At 40.8% G+C, this 14,747-nt stretch overlaps 1 protein-coding gene across 3 annotated transcripts in view; it reads right to left on the reverse strand.

Moving 5' to 3' along the window:
• The window catches only part of LOC140195173 (septin-11), an 86,002-nt gene that overhangs the window by 40,731 nt on the left and 30,524 nt on the right, over positions 1-14,747 (reverse strand). For all 3 annotated transcript variants that reach the window (XM_072253057.1, XM_072253059.1, XM_072253058.1), the window contains one exon: positions 1,757-1,952. In XM_072253057.1, coding sequence (XP_072109158.1) covers positions 1,757-1,952 — 196 coding nt within the window. The remainder of the gene's footprint in view (positions 1-1,756; positions 1,953-14,747) is intronic.

Below are 14,747 nucleotides of genomic sequence, written 5' to 3' on the forward strand. Positions count from 1 at the left end.
TGGAGACAAGCTGTCTAATGAGGCAATAAAGCCCTCAAAACCGCTTCAGCATCTTGAGTCCAAGTACCCTGCACTTAAAGACAAACCTGCTGAGTTTTTTGAGCGGAAAAAAAATGAGCAAGCGGAACAGAAGCAAGTGCTGAGAGCCACCACCTCCATGAATGCTGCTGCTCTGAGCGCGTCGCACTTAGTGGCTACTAAGGCTAAGAAATGTCTGCTTGAGCAGCTTTGCGAGGAAATGGATGCTTCTCAAACGCTTCTCTCACACACTGAAGTCAGGTGGCTATCAAGGGGGAGAGCCCTGGCCAGGATTTTTGAGTTAAGAGAGCAGCTACAGAGATTTATTTCAGGAAAAAAGTTACCACTGGCAGCACACTTCAGTGACAAGGAGTGGAAAGCAAAACTCGCTTATCTGTGTGACATCTTCAACCTGCTCAATGAACTCAATTTGTCACTTCAGGGGAGAATGACAACTGTCTTCAAGTTGGCAGACAAAGTGTTTGCTTTCAAAGCCAAACTGGAAATGTGGGGATGGTGAGTGGACGGGGGCATACTTGACATGTTCGCAACATTAGCTGGGACTTTGGGAGAGACTGAGGCTGCACCGTCCTTCTCACAGCTGCTGCGCGATCACCTATCTTCGCTGTCGACAGACTTCGAGCGTTACTTCCAACTGCGAATGACCCAAGACATGCAAAGGAATGGGTCCATGACCCATTTGTGAATGTCCCTGGTGAATCATCAAATGACAGTGGGCTGAAAAGTATGTTTGACATAACACCTCTGCCAGTATTCTGGATCAAAGTCAAGACTGGATATACTGAGATAGCCACGAAAGCACTGAAAACGTTGCTTCCATTTCCAACATCATATCTCTGTGAAGCGGGATTTTCTGCAATGAATGCAACGAAAATTAAATTGCGGAATAGACTGGACATAAGGAACCCCCTTCGAGTATCGCTGTCTCCCATCACCCCTTGATGGCACCATCTCGTTGCAGGGAGACAAGCCCAGGCCTCCCACTGATTCAGCGATATTGGTGCGTTGCAATGATTTTATATGTTCATACGAGGAAATATGTGCTGTGTGTTTAATATCCAAACGTTACTTAAAATGTTATGATGCTATTGACTTATGTGTCTTATAATTGACTTATCACTATATTCATGCGAGGAAAATATGCGCTGTGTGTTTAATATTAAATTCGTTAGATAAACCCTTTTAGAAATGAAATTGAGTGTATTAGCCACTTATAAATGACTTATCACCTATATTCCGGTCGTGATTAACACCTCCCCTCCCACCGGGTCGGCTGGTCTGCAAGAATATTGTCAATATTAAACCGGTTCGCGGTGCAAAAAAGGTTGGAGACCCCTGCATTAGTTGTTATGCTATTGTGCTGTCTTAGGGAACCGGTATGCACAAGATGGCAGTAGTAGGATTCAAACTATGTTTGTACAAAGACTGGAACCTTGATTCATTGCCTTAAGCAGTTCGGCTACTCTATTGCAATTTATTCCTCATACAACCACATCATCTGCTATCTTGTTGATTACACAGCTAACTGCTGGAAAGCAAGGAGTACAAGAGAGGACATATGAGGGCACACAGCTCTCCAGCTGATATATTTTGTGTGCTCAGTCCTACTGAATGTCCACCTGGATAAAGTAACAGGAGGGTGCTACCATCAGTTTCACCAAATTGTACATCTGAGGTTTCATTTTCAATGACAGTTATTAATATTCAAAACTCTTACCTGTCCTCCTTGTTTATCTGGTCCCCAAAGCCCACCGTATCTACAATAGTCAGCTTTAGCCGTACGTTACTCTCTTGTAATTCATAACTGCGTGATTTTAACCGGACTCCAGGTTCATTGTGGGATGCCTGTGTATTTTCAAATTTAGTATTGAACAATGTGTCCATTAATGTTGATTTACCAATGCCAGTTTCACCTAAAAGATATAAAACGAAGTAAATATGCCGTATTTTTCAGTTAATTCCTCCAAATTTATTCTTGGACTTATTACTGATGAACTAATGAAAGAAATATACATTTTGAAAGTATTCCATACATGAAAACTCAGTGACTGAACCAATTTTCAGAATGCCTCCATTCACCAAAAATGACTGTAACAGTTGAAACAAACCCTAGATTATTTCAATAAACAGCTCAGTTCCAAACATTATCACTTGCTTTATGCGTAAACGCATCATGGTATAACACGCGGCGTTCATATGTTTAATTATGTTCGTTTATATCAAAATAATTTCTAAGCTGCCTGTAATCCTTGGCAGCTTCTGCAAAAGTTTCATTCATACAGACCAACGGACAATCGGAAATCCAGAAGAAAATAAATGCATTTCAAAATTAGCAAACAAAAACTGAGTGGACAATTGGTTTATTGTTGTCACATGTACTGAGATAAAATGGAAAGCTTTTATTTGCATGCAGTCTAGGTGGATCAATTCAAATACATAAATCAATATGAAATGGAAAATCAATGCAGAATAAAGTGCAAGACAGAAGATATGCTCTAGGAACTCAGGTCAGGCAGAATCAATGGAGGGAAATGAACAGTCGAAGCATTGTTACAGTTACAGAGAAAGCTCAGTGCAGGAAGATAAAGTGCAAGGACCGTGAAGAGATAGATTGCAAGATGGAGAAAAACAATGAGATTTGTTCATGAATCCTATAAAAGCAGAGTAGAAGCTGTTATTGAACATGATGGTACATGTCTCGAGCTTGTGTATTTTCTGCCTGAGGGAAAGGGGAGAATACAATAACCAAAATGGCTATGGCATCAACCCACACCTGGACCAGAGGTCTCCATACCACACCCATTTCTGCATTTATCCAAACTTCCCAAGTGTTGCAACTGAACCTGCATCCACTACCTCCACTTGCAGCTTCTTCCACATTCTCACCACCCTCCAAGTGAAGTTGCCCCACAGGTTCCCCTTAAATATTTCACCTTTCACCCTTAACCCGTAACCTCTAGTTGTAGTCGCACCCAATCTCAGTGGGGAAAGCCTGATTGCATTTACCCTATTTATAACCCTCAATTTTGTAAACTCCTATCAAATCTCCCCTCATTATCCCACACTCCAGGGAATAAAGCTCTCACCTATTCAACCTTTCCCTATAACTCAGCCCTCAAGACCCAGTAACATCCTTGTAGATCTTCTCCATACTCTTTCAATCTAAATGATATTCTCCACACTTCCTTTCCAGTCATGTTAAGCAGTCTCAGCCTGAAACGTCAACTGTTCACTCCACTCTACGGATGCTGCCCAACACACTGAACACTTCCAGGTGTGTTTGTTTGTGTTTAGTGCACTGCACCTGATGGAAGCGCACATATTGATAGAAAGATCTGGACCTTGAAACCATCATTGATAATCTCATTTTTGTTTTGTTAACAATGATTTTCTTTTACTTGCTTTCAAAGGAATTAGCATTATTGCTTGCAGAGGTATAAGCAGCTTTATTAGATAATCAGGTTGGTGTACCAATGTTAAAACTGCCTTCGTATAAAAATGATAAAAGAAATTGTGTATGTTGATTACTTTATGTTGTTTCAGAAAACTGATGCAAGACTAATATCTACCCCTAAATAGACATTTAGACACCAAATTAATCATCAGATGAGGTTTTGTAAATTGGATACTTCCAGGGAATATAATGCACAGGGGCTGTGTTGGTTATAGATTTTATCAGTATTAAGTAGTCTAAAATTAACTTACTGACACTGAAGATATTTCATTAACACGACATCAGTAGGTTCTAAACAAACTGCAACTAATTATTTTGATATTTGTAATTACTAACCACATTTTGAAAGTAGAACAAATTCACTAGTGATAGATTACAGTAAAACTACGAAAGAAAATAATGTGTAGATTTGCAGTTTCCAGTGGTAATCTGGTATTCTGACCACACGCTGAGCAGTGAATACAGAGTACTCACATTGTGTAGTACTGACCATGCCTGAAACATCATTTAGAATTCTTAATGGGGCCACTCCGATTTCTGAAGAATCATTCTCAGCAGCTACATTGGTATGTAGGAAGTTAACTCTGTAGCATGTCAATTTTATCTTGGGGTTAGTGAATTTCAAAAAGCCTGAAAGCACGTAATACCAGGCTCAGGGACAGCTTCTAGCCTGCTGCTACCAGACGATTAGGTGAACTTTTATGATAAGATGGATTCTTGATCACACTACCTACCTCCTCATGGCTTGCACAACACTTTCTCTCTAACTGCAACACTATATTCTGCATTGTTATTGCTTATTTGCCCTTGTACTACTTTGATGTACTGGTGTGATGTAATGATCTATATGAATGGCATGCAATGTAAAACAAAGTTTATTCCCCCACTGTCCTACAGTACATGTGACAATAACAAACCAATTTACCCTTTCAGTAAAAGTGGGGACCTGAACTTCATATAGGCTGGTATTTCTAAGCTATCAACAGTCGACATCAGCCCATAACTGTTCAACTAAGTATACAAGTCAGCACACAAGACCACTAAATAGGAATTACAATTTGAATATTATTGTCACATAGCAAGGTACAGTGAAAAGCTTGCTCTGCATACTGTTCATACAGATCAAATCATAGCAGTGTATTCAGGTAGCACAAGGTGAAAGAATTACAGAATGTAGAATAAAGTGCACAGCTACAGACAAAGTGCAGTGCAGGCGAACAGTAGATGCAAGATCATTATGACATAGAATGAGAGGTCAGGAGTTCCTTTTATTGTGCTAGAGATTCATTCAATAGTCTTATAACGGCTGTTAGGAGCTGCCCTTAAGTTGGCAGTACATGCTTTTAAGCTTTTGTATCTTCTGCCTGGTGGGAGAGGGGAGAAGAATGTCCAGGGTGGTGGGATCTTTGATTGTACTGACTGCATAACTGAGCAGCAAGAAGAATAGTGTCCATGAAGGGAGACTTGTTTCCATGATGTGATGAGCTGCATCCACAACTCTCTGCAGTTTCTTGCAGTCACAGTTACCGTACCAAGCCGTGATGCATCTGGATTGGATGCCTTCCATATTGCATCAATAGAAATTGGTAAGGGTTCAATGGTGGTAATACCCAATTTCTTTAGCCTCCTGAGATAGTGTAGGCACTGCCAAGTTTTCTTGACCATGGCATCCTTGTGTTGGACCAGAACAGGCGATGTTCACTCCTCAGAACTATTGATGTAGAAGGAGTAGATGCTCCACCTTCCTTTCTGAAGACAATGACCAACTCCTTTTCTTTTTATTGACATTGAGGGAAAAGATGACACTATGTTACTAAGTTCTCTCGCTCCTTCCTGTAATCTAGCTCACCATTATTTGATATACAGCCCACTACAGTGGTATCAGCAAACTTGTAAATGGAGTTAAGAGAAGAATTTAGCCATGCAGTCATGAGAGTATATGGGAGTAAAGTGGGGGCCTTAGGACACAACCGTGTGGAGCACCAGTGCTGGGAATAATTGTGGCAAAGGTGTTACTGCCTATCCTTACTAATTTCAGTTCGTTGGTCAGGAAGTCAAGGATCCAGTTGCAGGAGGTGTTCACTCCCAGGTCTTGGAATTTGGTGATGTTTGCTTAGAATTATAGTGTTGAAGGCTAAGCTGTAGCCAATAAACAATGGTCAAATGTAGGTGTCTTTACCGTCCAGATGTTCCAGAGATGAGTAGAAAGCCACAAAGATGGCATCTGCTATAGACCTGTTTCAGCAGTCAGTGAATAGCAGTGGCTCAAGGTTGTCCAAGAGGCTGGAGTTAATGTGTGTTATTACTAGCCTCTTAACTGTATCCATGAATGATCATTATTTTTTTGATAGCAGTCAGATAGATTAACTTGAAATATATAACAGATAAAGTGAAAGGAAATAATTGCAGGTTTTATTTAAAGGAGGTATATGTTTAGACATGCTACTTTATTAAAATATACATTTTGAACATATGCATTTGGAGCTAATTCCTGCCTCCACATAACTTGAACTGCTTGGAGCTTAATGGAAAAAAGGCAAATGCTGCATTTTATCAATTCACTCGTCCTTTTTTTTGGCAGTATAAATTAAATGCATTATCCTACTTGGGTTTGGTACCCTTTATAAATACATCATTAGCTCCAAGCCCGTACTTGGAATAATAACAAAGAACAATGGACTTTGACTTTAACCAATCAATACTTAGCCCACAATAGGGAGGAGAATGATATCTTCCTGTGCTGAAATTTATTTGACAAGTTTCCTCATATCATGTTGTGAAATTCTTTGTCATATAATTTCATCACCACTTTCAAAATTACCACCTTCAAAATCCCCTTCAATTAATTTTAGTGTCAAATTTCCTAAAGTTCAAATTAAACTTTACACTCCACAGTAAGTTTAAGTTTGATGCACAAACTAATCCCAGTGAATTCTTACAAAGGGGCAGCAGTTCTTAACGTGCACTTTGTCACACGTGGATGGGTGACAAAGGGCATCTGTGGATGTCAGGCTGGCCCAGACCAGAGGGTCCCAACAGCCACGAGGGCCAGTAAGTCAGTGTGCCCAGAGTTTGAGTTTGGGTTCCAGTTATCACCTAAACCAGGGATCAATCAGGGTTCAGAAGTCAAAGCAGATGGCCAAAGGCTGGTGACTAGAGGCCCAGAGACCTGTGCTGATATTTGAGGACTGCCCATGCATGTGGGTGGGTGGGGAGGGAGGGAGGGAGGGAGGGAAAGGACTTGTTTTGCTGTTGTTCTGTTGCTGGCTGGTTGTGTTACGTCGTTTTGCTGAGCACCGTAGCAACACTTGCAGGCTGCCCCCTGTCCGCACCTTCTTGGATGTGCTGCTTTGTTAAAGCAAACGACACACGTTACTGCTGTTTCGATGCAAACGTGTGATAAATAAATCTGAATCAAAACAGGAACAAAACTACTTGAAAACTTAAGCATTTCTCTTTATATTCTCATTGACACTAAGTTTCCCCAATGATGCTTAGGATTTATTTATAACAAGAATAGTAAACGTTACAAAAACAAAATGTGAGGGAAGGCAGAACTCATTGGTCCTTGAACTTTTGTGATATAGTCCTTTCACAAAGACTGCATTTCTCTCATGGAAACAATCGGACAGGCCCTACATCAGCCCATTACAATGTATCCACTGTCTTAATACAAAACTTGTAATCCAATAGGGGTATAAGATTTCACCAATTTGAAGAACACTATTTCTGTAAAACATACATCATGCTAGATTAACATCCTTCAAAAATCTGCATGGCAATTCCTACAGTATGTTTGTGAATCAAGAGATCAGGATTCCAAGTGAGTTTTGATATTAAGAAATGTTGCAACCACAAAAATTTAAATTGATCAAGATGCTGTAAATAGGATAGAGACAGATGTATTTCAGGTGAAACATACCATAACCGATTTCAATACTTGCTAAACAAGACCATCAATCCTTCCAAAATCTTATTTAAAAGATGCTGGAACCCCAACGACCTGAAGTAACCTGAAATGTTAACTCTGCTTCTTTATACTCCCTGGCCAGCTGAGCATTTCCAGCACCATTTTTCATTTCATACATTTATACCGGGAACAGGTTCATGGGCATTAAGTATTTTCTTCAAGCAGCTGTTTCCGTTGATAGAATCTGAATGTAAACACGAGGAAAACCTGCAGATGCTGGAAATTCAAGCAACGCACATAAAAATTGCTGGTGAACACAGCAGGCCAGGCAGCATCTATAGGAAGAGGTACAGTCGACGTTCGGGCCGAGACCCTTCATCAGGACTAACTGAAAGAAGAGAGAGTAAAAGATTTGAAAGTGGGAGGGGGGGGAGATCCGAAATGAGGGGAGAAGATTGGGGGGGGGGGGGGGGGAGGGATGGAGCCAAGAGCTGGACAGGTGATTGGCAAAAGGGATATGAGAGGATCATGGGACAGGAGGTCAAGGGAGAAGGAAAAGGGGGAGGGGGGGAAGCCCAGAGGATGGGCAAGGGGTATAGTGAGAGGGACAGAGGGAGAAAAAGGAGAGAGAGAAAAAAAAACTCCTCCCACTCCTGTCTTCTATCATTTCAGATCTCCCCCACCTACTTTCAAATCTCTTACCATCTCTTCTTTCAGTTAGTCCTGACGAAAGGTCTCAGCCCAACACGTCAACTGCACCTCTTCCTAGAGATGCTGCCTGGCCTGCTGCATTCACCAGCAACTTTTTTTTTTGTGTGTGTTGCTTGAAATTCCAGCATCTGCAGATTTCGTGTTTGGTGTTTTTAAATTCACTACTGCAAAGCCTCTTCCGGTGATGCCTACACTGAAGAAGTTTAAATCTTCTCTTCGATGGGAGTTTAGTGAAACCCTCTGTCACTGCTCCCCATCTATAATTTCTTCGGCCCTTCAACTTTTCAACCACATTTTGACTCAGACTCGCTATTACAGCCATATATCCTTTCTTGGAATGTGTCTCTGCCATCAACTTACTCCAGTTGGCTTTAGGATTCGTTTTCAAGCCTCTCAATTTGGACCTTTTGAGGATCCCAGGTACCATTAATGCTCCACCTCCCCTTTGTACCCCATCCGTTATTTATTATTAAAAAAAATTCTCTTTTTCTCCTTCTGTCCCTCTCATTATACTCCTTGCCCATCCTCCGGGCTTCCCCTCCCCCTTTCTTTCTCCCTAGGCGTCCTGTCCCATGATCCTCTCATATCCCTTTTTGCCAATCAACTTTCCAGCTCTTGGCTCCATCCCTCCCCTTCCTGTCTTCTCCTATCATTTCGGATCTCCCCCTCCCCCTCTCAAATTTCTTACTATCTCTTCTTTCAGTTAGTCCTGACGAAGGGTCTGTGCCTGAAACGTCAACTGTACCTCTTCCTATAGATACTGCCTGGCCTGCTGCATTCACCAGCAATTTTTATGTGTGTTATCTGAATGTAATCTGGGTTTCAAACAGATTTAACCAGACACAATTTTGATTATTTTAATCCAAATAGCCAAGTAAATTTAGAAGATTGAACCATGTTGAAAACAGAATTAAATTTAGATAGACTTTACAGCATCAATGCAAACCATCAAGAACCACCAATGTAAATGTTTTTGAAAGGCAAAGAAATTTAATTGAATTCAGATAAAAACTTACTTCTATACTAATTAGCAATACCCTCAATATTTATCCCTTCAGGTTATTTAACAGCAGAATATATACCTGCTTCATATGGCAAAACCACAATGGCTGGAATGTCTGGGAGCAATTCAGAAGGTGCAGCATAGTCACATCCCAAAGATGAAGTATTCTAAAAAGGATGTGGCAGCAACTGTGGCTGACAAGGAAAGTCAAAGACAGCACAAAAGCAAATGAAAGGGCACATGATACAGATTAATTAGAAATTAGAGGACTGAGAAACTTTTTAAAAACCAACAGAAAGCAATTAAAAAAGGCATAAGGGGAAAAGATGAAATATGAAGGTAAGCTAGCCAATAATATTAGAGAATACCAAAGAAGATTTTTCAGATATATAAATGAGACGATGGTGAATATCAGACCACTAGAAAATGACAGTGGTGCAGTAGTAATGGGGGACAAAGAAATAGCAGATGAACTTAATAAATATTTTGCATCAGTCCTCACTATGGAGGACACAAGGAGAATGCCTGAAATATGAGTGTGTTAGGGGGCAGAAGTGAATGCTATTGTTATTACTAAGGAGAAGGTGCTTAGGAAGCTGAGAGTCTGAAGGTAGGTAAGTCACCTGGACCAGATGGTGTACACCCCAGGGTTCTGAAAGAGGTGGCTGAAGACACTATATGTAGGCATTGTAATAATCTTTCAAGAATCACTAGATTCTGGAATGGTTCTAGAGGACTGAACAATTACAAATGTCACTCTACTCTTTAAAGGGAGGAAGACAGAAGAAAGGAAATTGCAGGCCAGTTAGCCTAACTTCAGTGGTTGGAAAGATGTTAGAGTCTATTATTAACGAACAGGTTTCGTGGTACTTGAAGGCACATGACAAAATTGGCCAAAGTCTGTATGGTTTCATGAAGGGGAAATCTTGCCTGACAAATCTGTTGGACTTTGAGGAAATAACAGGCAGGATAGACAAAGGAGAGTCAGTGTATGTTGTTCATTTGGATTTCCAGAAGGCCTTTGACAAGGTGCCTCACATGAGGCTGCTTAACAGGAAAGATACTAGCATGAATAGAACATGGGCTGATTGGCAGGAAGCAAAGAATCTGAGTAAAGGTGGCCTTTTCTAGTGGCGTTCCGCAGGGGTTGATGTTGGAACTGCTTTCTTTCACATTATTTATCAATGATTTGGATGAAGGAATTGATGGCTTTGTGGTCAAGTTTGGGAACAATACGAAGAAAGTTGGAGCAGGGTGTCTGCAGAAGGACTTAGATTCAAGAGCAATTATCAAAAGGATGTATAAATTATATAATCTAGATATCTGCTTGCTCACAGATAGCCTCAAAATAACCTAATTAAAGAACAAAAACAAAAAAGACCAATACTTGATGCACCAAAAATCACAAATCATGCAAACAACATCCTGAACCAAATGGAGTGCTCAGAACCAAACCTGGGAGCAGCCCGGAGCAGACCCAAAGCCTTGTTATCTGTTAGCAGCATACAGCGCAGCCAGCCTCGGTGCCATGGAGATTGCCATTGAGGAGAACGAGCAAAATTGGCTTTTGTCCTGACTGACACTGTATTTTCAGTCTACCTGGGCCGGCGTGTCAATTGACCAAACAACGGAACAGCGAAAAGCTCTGACACCCTGGAGAAAGGAGTGGAGATCGCGGAGGATGAGCAAAATCTGCTCTCGCCTCTGATACAGGCTAGCATTTAAATTGTGTAAACAGTGTATCGTACTTCGCACTAGAACCCAACTACAGCGAAAGGCTCCGGGCCTAGACCATGCTGCCCAACAACTTGCTCCAGGCCCAGATTTCCTCACCCAGCCCAAAGCTGCTCTCAAGCTCTTCGAATCAGCTTAGCACCCAGAGTGATCCAACTTCACACCCAGGCCAGTCATACGGGCACCAAATCACCTCCACCCGGGCCAGGACTCCTCCTTTTGGCACCCAGAGTGATCCACCTCGCACCCTGGTCAGTTGTACAGGCATCGGAATTCCATCAACAATAATTCTGCAACAAACCATCTCGGCTCCTCCCCCGAACTCTCGTCGCCATTGTCCACCCCTTCACTTTGTGGCAATAATTTAAACACAATTTACCTCAGAAAAGGTATTTTTAGTCATGTTTTAAGTCAGATCTTTTAGCTTTTTCACTACCAGAAAGCTGTTGTTAACACATTCAGTAGCATCATCTTAAATCAGAAGTTTGGGAATTGGCACCAAGATAGCAATTGGAATATAGCGCAGGGCAGTGCATGTCATGCGCTTTGGTCAAAGACAAAGGCGTGGACTACTTTCTCAATGGAGAGAGAAAAAAAATCAGGAGGTGCAAAGGGACTTGAGAGTCGTGATGCAGAATTCCCTGAAGGTTAATGTTCAGATTGAGTCTGTGGCAAGGAAGGCAAATACAGTGTTTGCATTCATTTTGAGAGGACTAGAGTACAAAAGCAAGGATGTAATACTGAGGCTTTATAAGGTATTGGACATAACTTCCAGGTGATGCAGGAGTTGGTTTTCTAGGTTAAGGGATTTTTTAAAAATTTCCTGTTAAACAAGTTTCATAATCACTTCCTTTCCCTTGTAGGTTTACACTGGAGTTTGTCTTAATACACGAATGCAGCATTGTAAATACCAACTAACAATTTATACACCAAATTTAAAGCTGCTTGACAAACAGCCTAACAAGTCATGAGGCTAGCTTCAGCAGGCTGTTTTCCATTCACTGCTGCATTCATGATGAAGAATAAACTGAATGCAGGGGGGAGATACTTTAATGTAGAGCCTTTGTAATAGTCAACATTCACTGTGCTACCAATGCACAGAAATAATCATCCAAGACACAAAACATCCAATCTTCACATGAACGTTATTAAAAATGAAATTGAATTTCCTTTACATGAAAGGAATAAAACCACATCTGGAAGAGCATTAATATTTTAATTTGTATTCTATTTGATTGCATCAAAATACAAGTAAAATCAGTGTGATATTCAATGCCAAATTATGCTCTTTAATTTTAATCATACTTTGTATGGTTCAAATTCTGCGTGGCACAATGAATATATTGGTTTCAAATATGGAATCATTTCGAATGCTGTATGAATTTTGAATAAGACTCTGACGTTGAGCCTTTCTTTTTTAAAAAAAAAATGGTGTAAACAATTTTTTCACAAAAGTGGCTGCGTGCACACCAGAAGTTCAATAAAGAGAAAAATATTTTATTCGGAGATTGAGATGATTTGGCATGTCACCAAAAACACTCAAATTTCCACAGATATAACGTGGCGAGCATTCGAACCAGCTACATCCCTGTCAGGTATGGGCGGGGGATACATCACAGGATTGAAGTAAACTGCAGAGGATTGTAAACTTAGCTCCATCATTGGCTCTAGCCTCTGTAGCATCCAGGACGTTTTGAAGTAGCAGTGCCTCAAAAGGGCAGCGTCGGACTCCTTATCAGCCAGGTCATGCCTTGTTCTCACTGTTATCATCAGGAAGGATGTACTGCAGCCTGAAGGCACACACTCAGTGACTCAGGAACAGCTTCTTCCCCTCTGCCATCCGATTTCTAAATGGACATTGAACCCATGAACATGACCTCACTACTTTTTGTTCATTTTTGCACTATTTAACAAAATAAATACACACACAGTAATTCAGATTTTTCTATTATGTATGGCATTGTACTGCTGCTGTAAGGTTAACAAGTTTTGTGACATATGCCGGTGATATTAAATGTGATCCTGATTTGATGTCATGGAGTAGTCATTCACAGTAGATATTGGGTGGGGGAAATGAATATTCTTTAGTACTCCCACAAAACTCTATATTCCTCCTCATAAACAAAAATATTCACCTAACCAGATAGACCTCATCCAATGTTATATCTAGGGCAACAGTGATGTGTTTGATCATTGAGGCTTTGCTACATCACAAACCTCCTGCTCACTTCCTAATGGGACCCAAACTCTGTATCTTGAATCAATATCTGCATGGATCAATACTGAATGTGTTTTTAAAGGAATCATAGGGACAAGCAGAATTCCACATTTGCATGACTCGCTGCCAATTGAGCTGATTTACATGTACAGAAATTAATGCTAATGAATCGAGAATTTACAAGGTTTCAGTTAGTAGTAACAAGGCCAAGCAGCTGTCCACTCAAATCATACATTACCACAGTTTGCAGACTGTTTCAGTAAAATGATATGAATAAAAGCAGCACTGAGCCTCCTGGAACAAGCCTGTCCCACAGCATTTGATACCTGGGCCATATTTGGAAGCTATCCAAAAGTACTTTTACTTTGTTCCAATCAAAAGGGATTTGCTATGTACAACAAAAATACGAAGATCCACAAGTCAAAAACCTCATGATCAGTCCAGTTAAATAGTTCACCGTATAAACAGAAGAACACACATGGTGTAAGCTTAATTTACTTATTTTTTTTTAAAAAAAGAGCACTTTAGAGTTGAAGTAAATCAGATATTGCAGTGGTGAGAACTCTGAGCATCATGGCCGACAGCACACTGTGGGGGTAAAAAAAGAACATGCAGACATCCAACCTGTGATTAGAGGTTTATTGAGATACACCACGGAGTAGGCCCTTCTGGCCCTTTGAGCTACACCACACAGCAATCCCCTGATTTAATCCTAGCCTAATCACGGGATAATTTACGATGACCAATTAATCTAGCAACCGGTACGTCTTTGGACTGTGAGAGGAGACCGAAGCAGCCAGAGGAAACCCATGTGTTCACGGGGAGAACATACAAACTCCTTCCAGGCAGTGGTGGGAATTGAACCCGGGTCACTGGTAATGCAGAATGCTCTGCAAGCCACTACACTACTATGCTGTCCCCTGCTTCTCATAATCAGATTAGAAATTATCTTAAACTATCCCCCATTGGCCTACCCCATCTTTTCATCTCATTTGGAGTACACATGAACATGTGACCTGTACAGATCAGTTACAGACCATACAGCCTTTTACAGCTGAAGCTTCAACACTCATGCCTTTTTGTGGAGAACATCACTTCTGTGCAGCACCAAGACTGCTGCATATTCAATAATACTACCTTCTAAGAACATTGATTTATAAATATCTTGTGACTAACAGTGTCTGATTTCAACAATTTGAGCAGCAATTGCTTGGCCCAGCTTGTCAAAAACGATCCTCTTCGAGACACAGAACGCTGCAGATACTGACACCTGGAGCAAATAAAGTTGCTGGAGGAACTCTGAGTCATCAGCACCAAAGAGGCAAAGGGATGGTCATGTTTCGGTTGTGATCCTACATCATTCTCTTACTAATAGAAAAATCTTTGGATTTCTTTCAATTACCACTTTTTTAAATGCCCATTTTTGCTTCCCTAATTTAACTTTTAATTTTCCTCTACTTTTCTAAATTTTCACCAGTACAAAGCATCTCTTTTTATCCTTTCTTACTCTTCATCTATTTTGGTATCCAGGGTCAATATCAATGTTCCTAGAAGGTAGTATTATTGAATATGCAGCAGTCTTGGTGCTGCACAGAAGTGATGTTCTCCACAAAAAGGCATGAGTGTTGAAGCTTCAGCTGTAAAAGGCTGCATGGTCTGTAACTGATCTGTACAGGTC

Source organism: Mobula birostris, chromosome 3 (assembly GCF_030028105.1).
Source record: "Mobula birostris isolate sMobBir1 chromosome 3, sMobBir1.hap1, whole genome shotgun sequence".
Taxonomy (NCBI): domain Eukaryota; kingdom Metazoa; phylum Chordata; class Chondrichthyes; order Myliobatiformes; family Myliobatidae; genus Mobula; species Mobula birostris.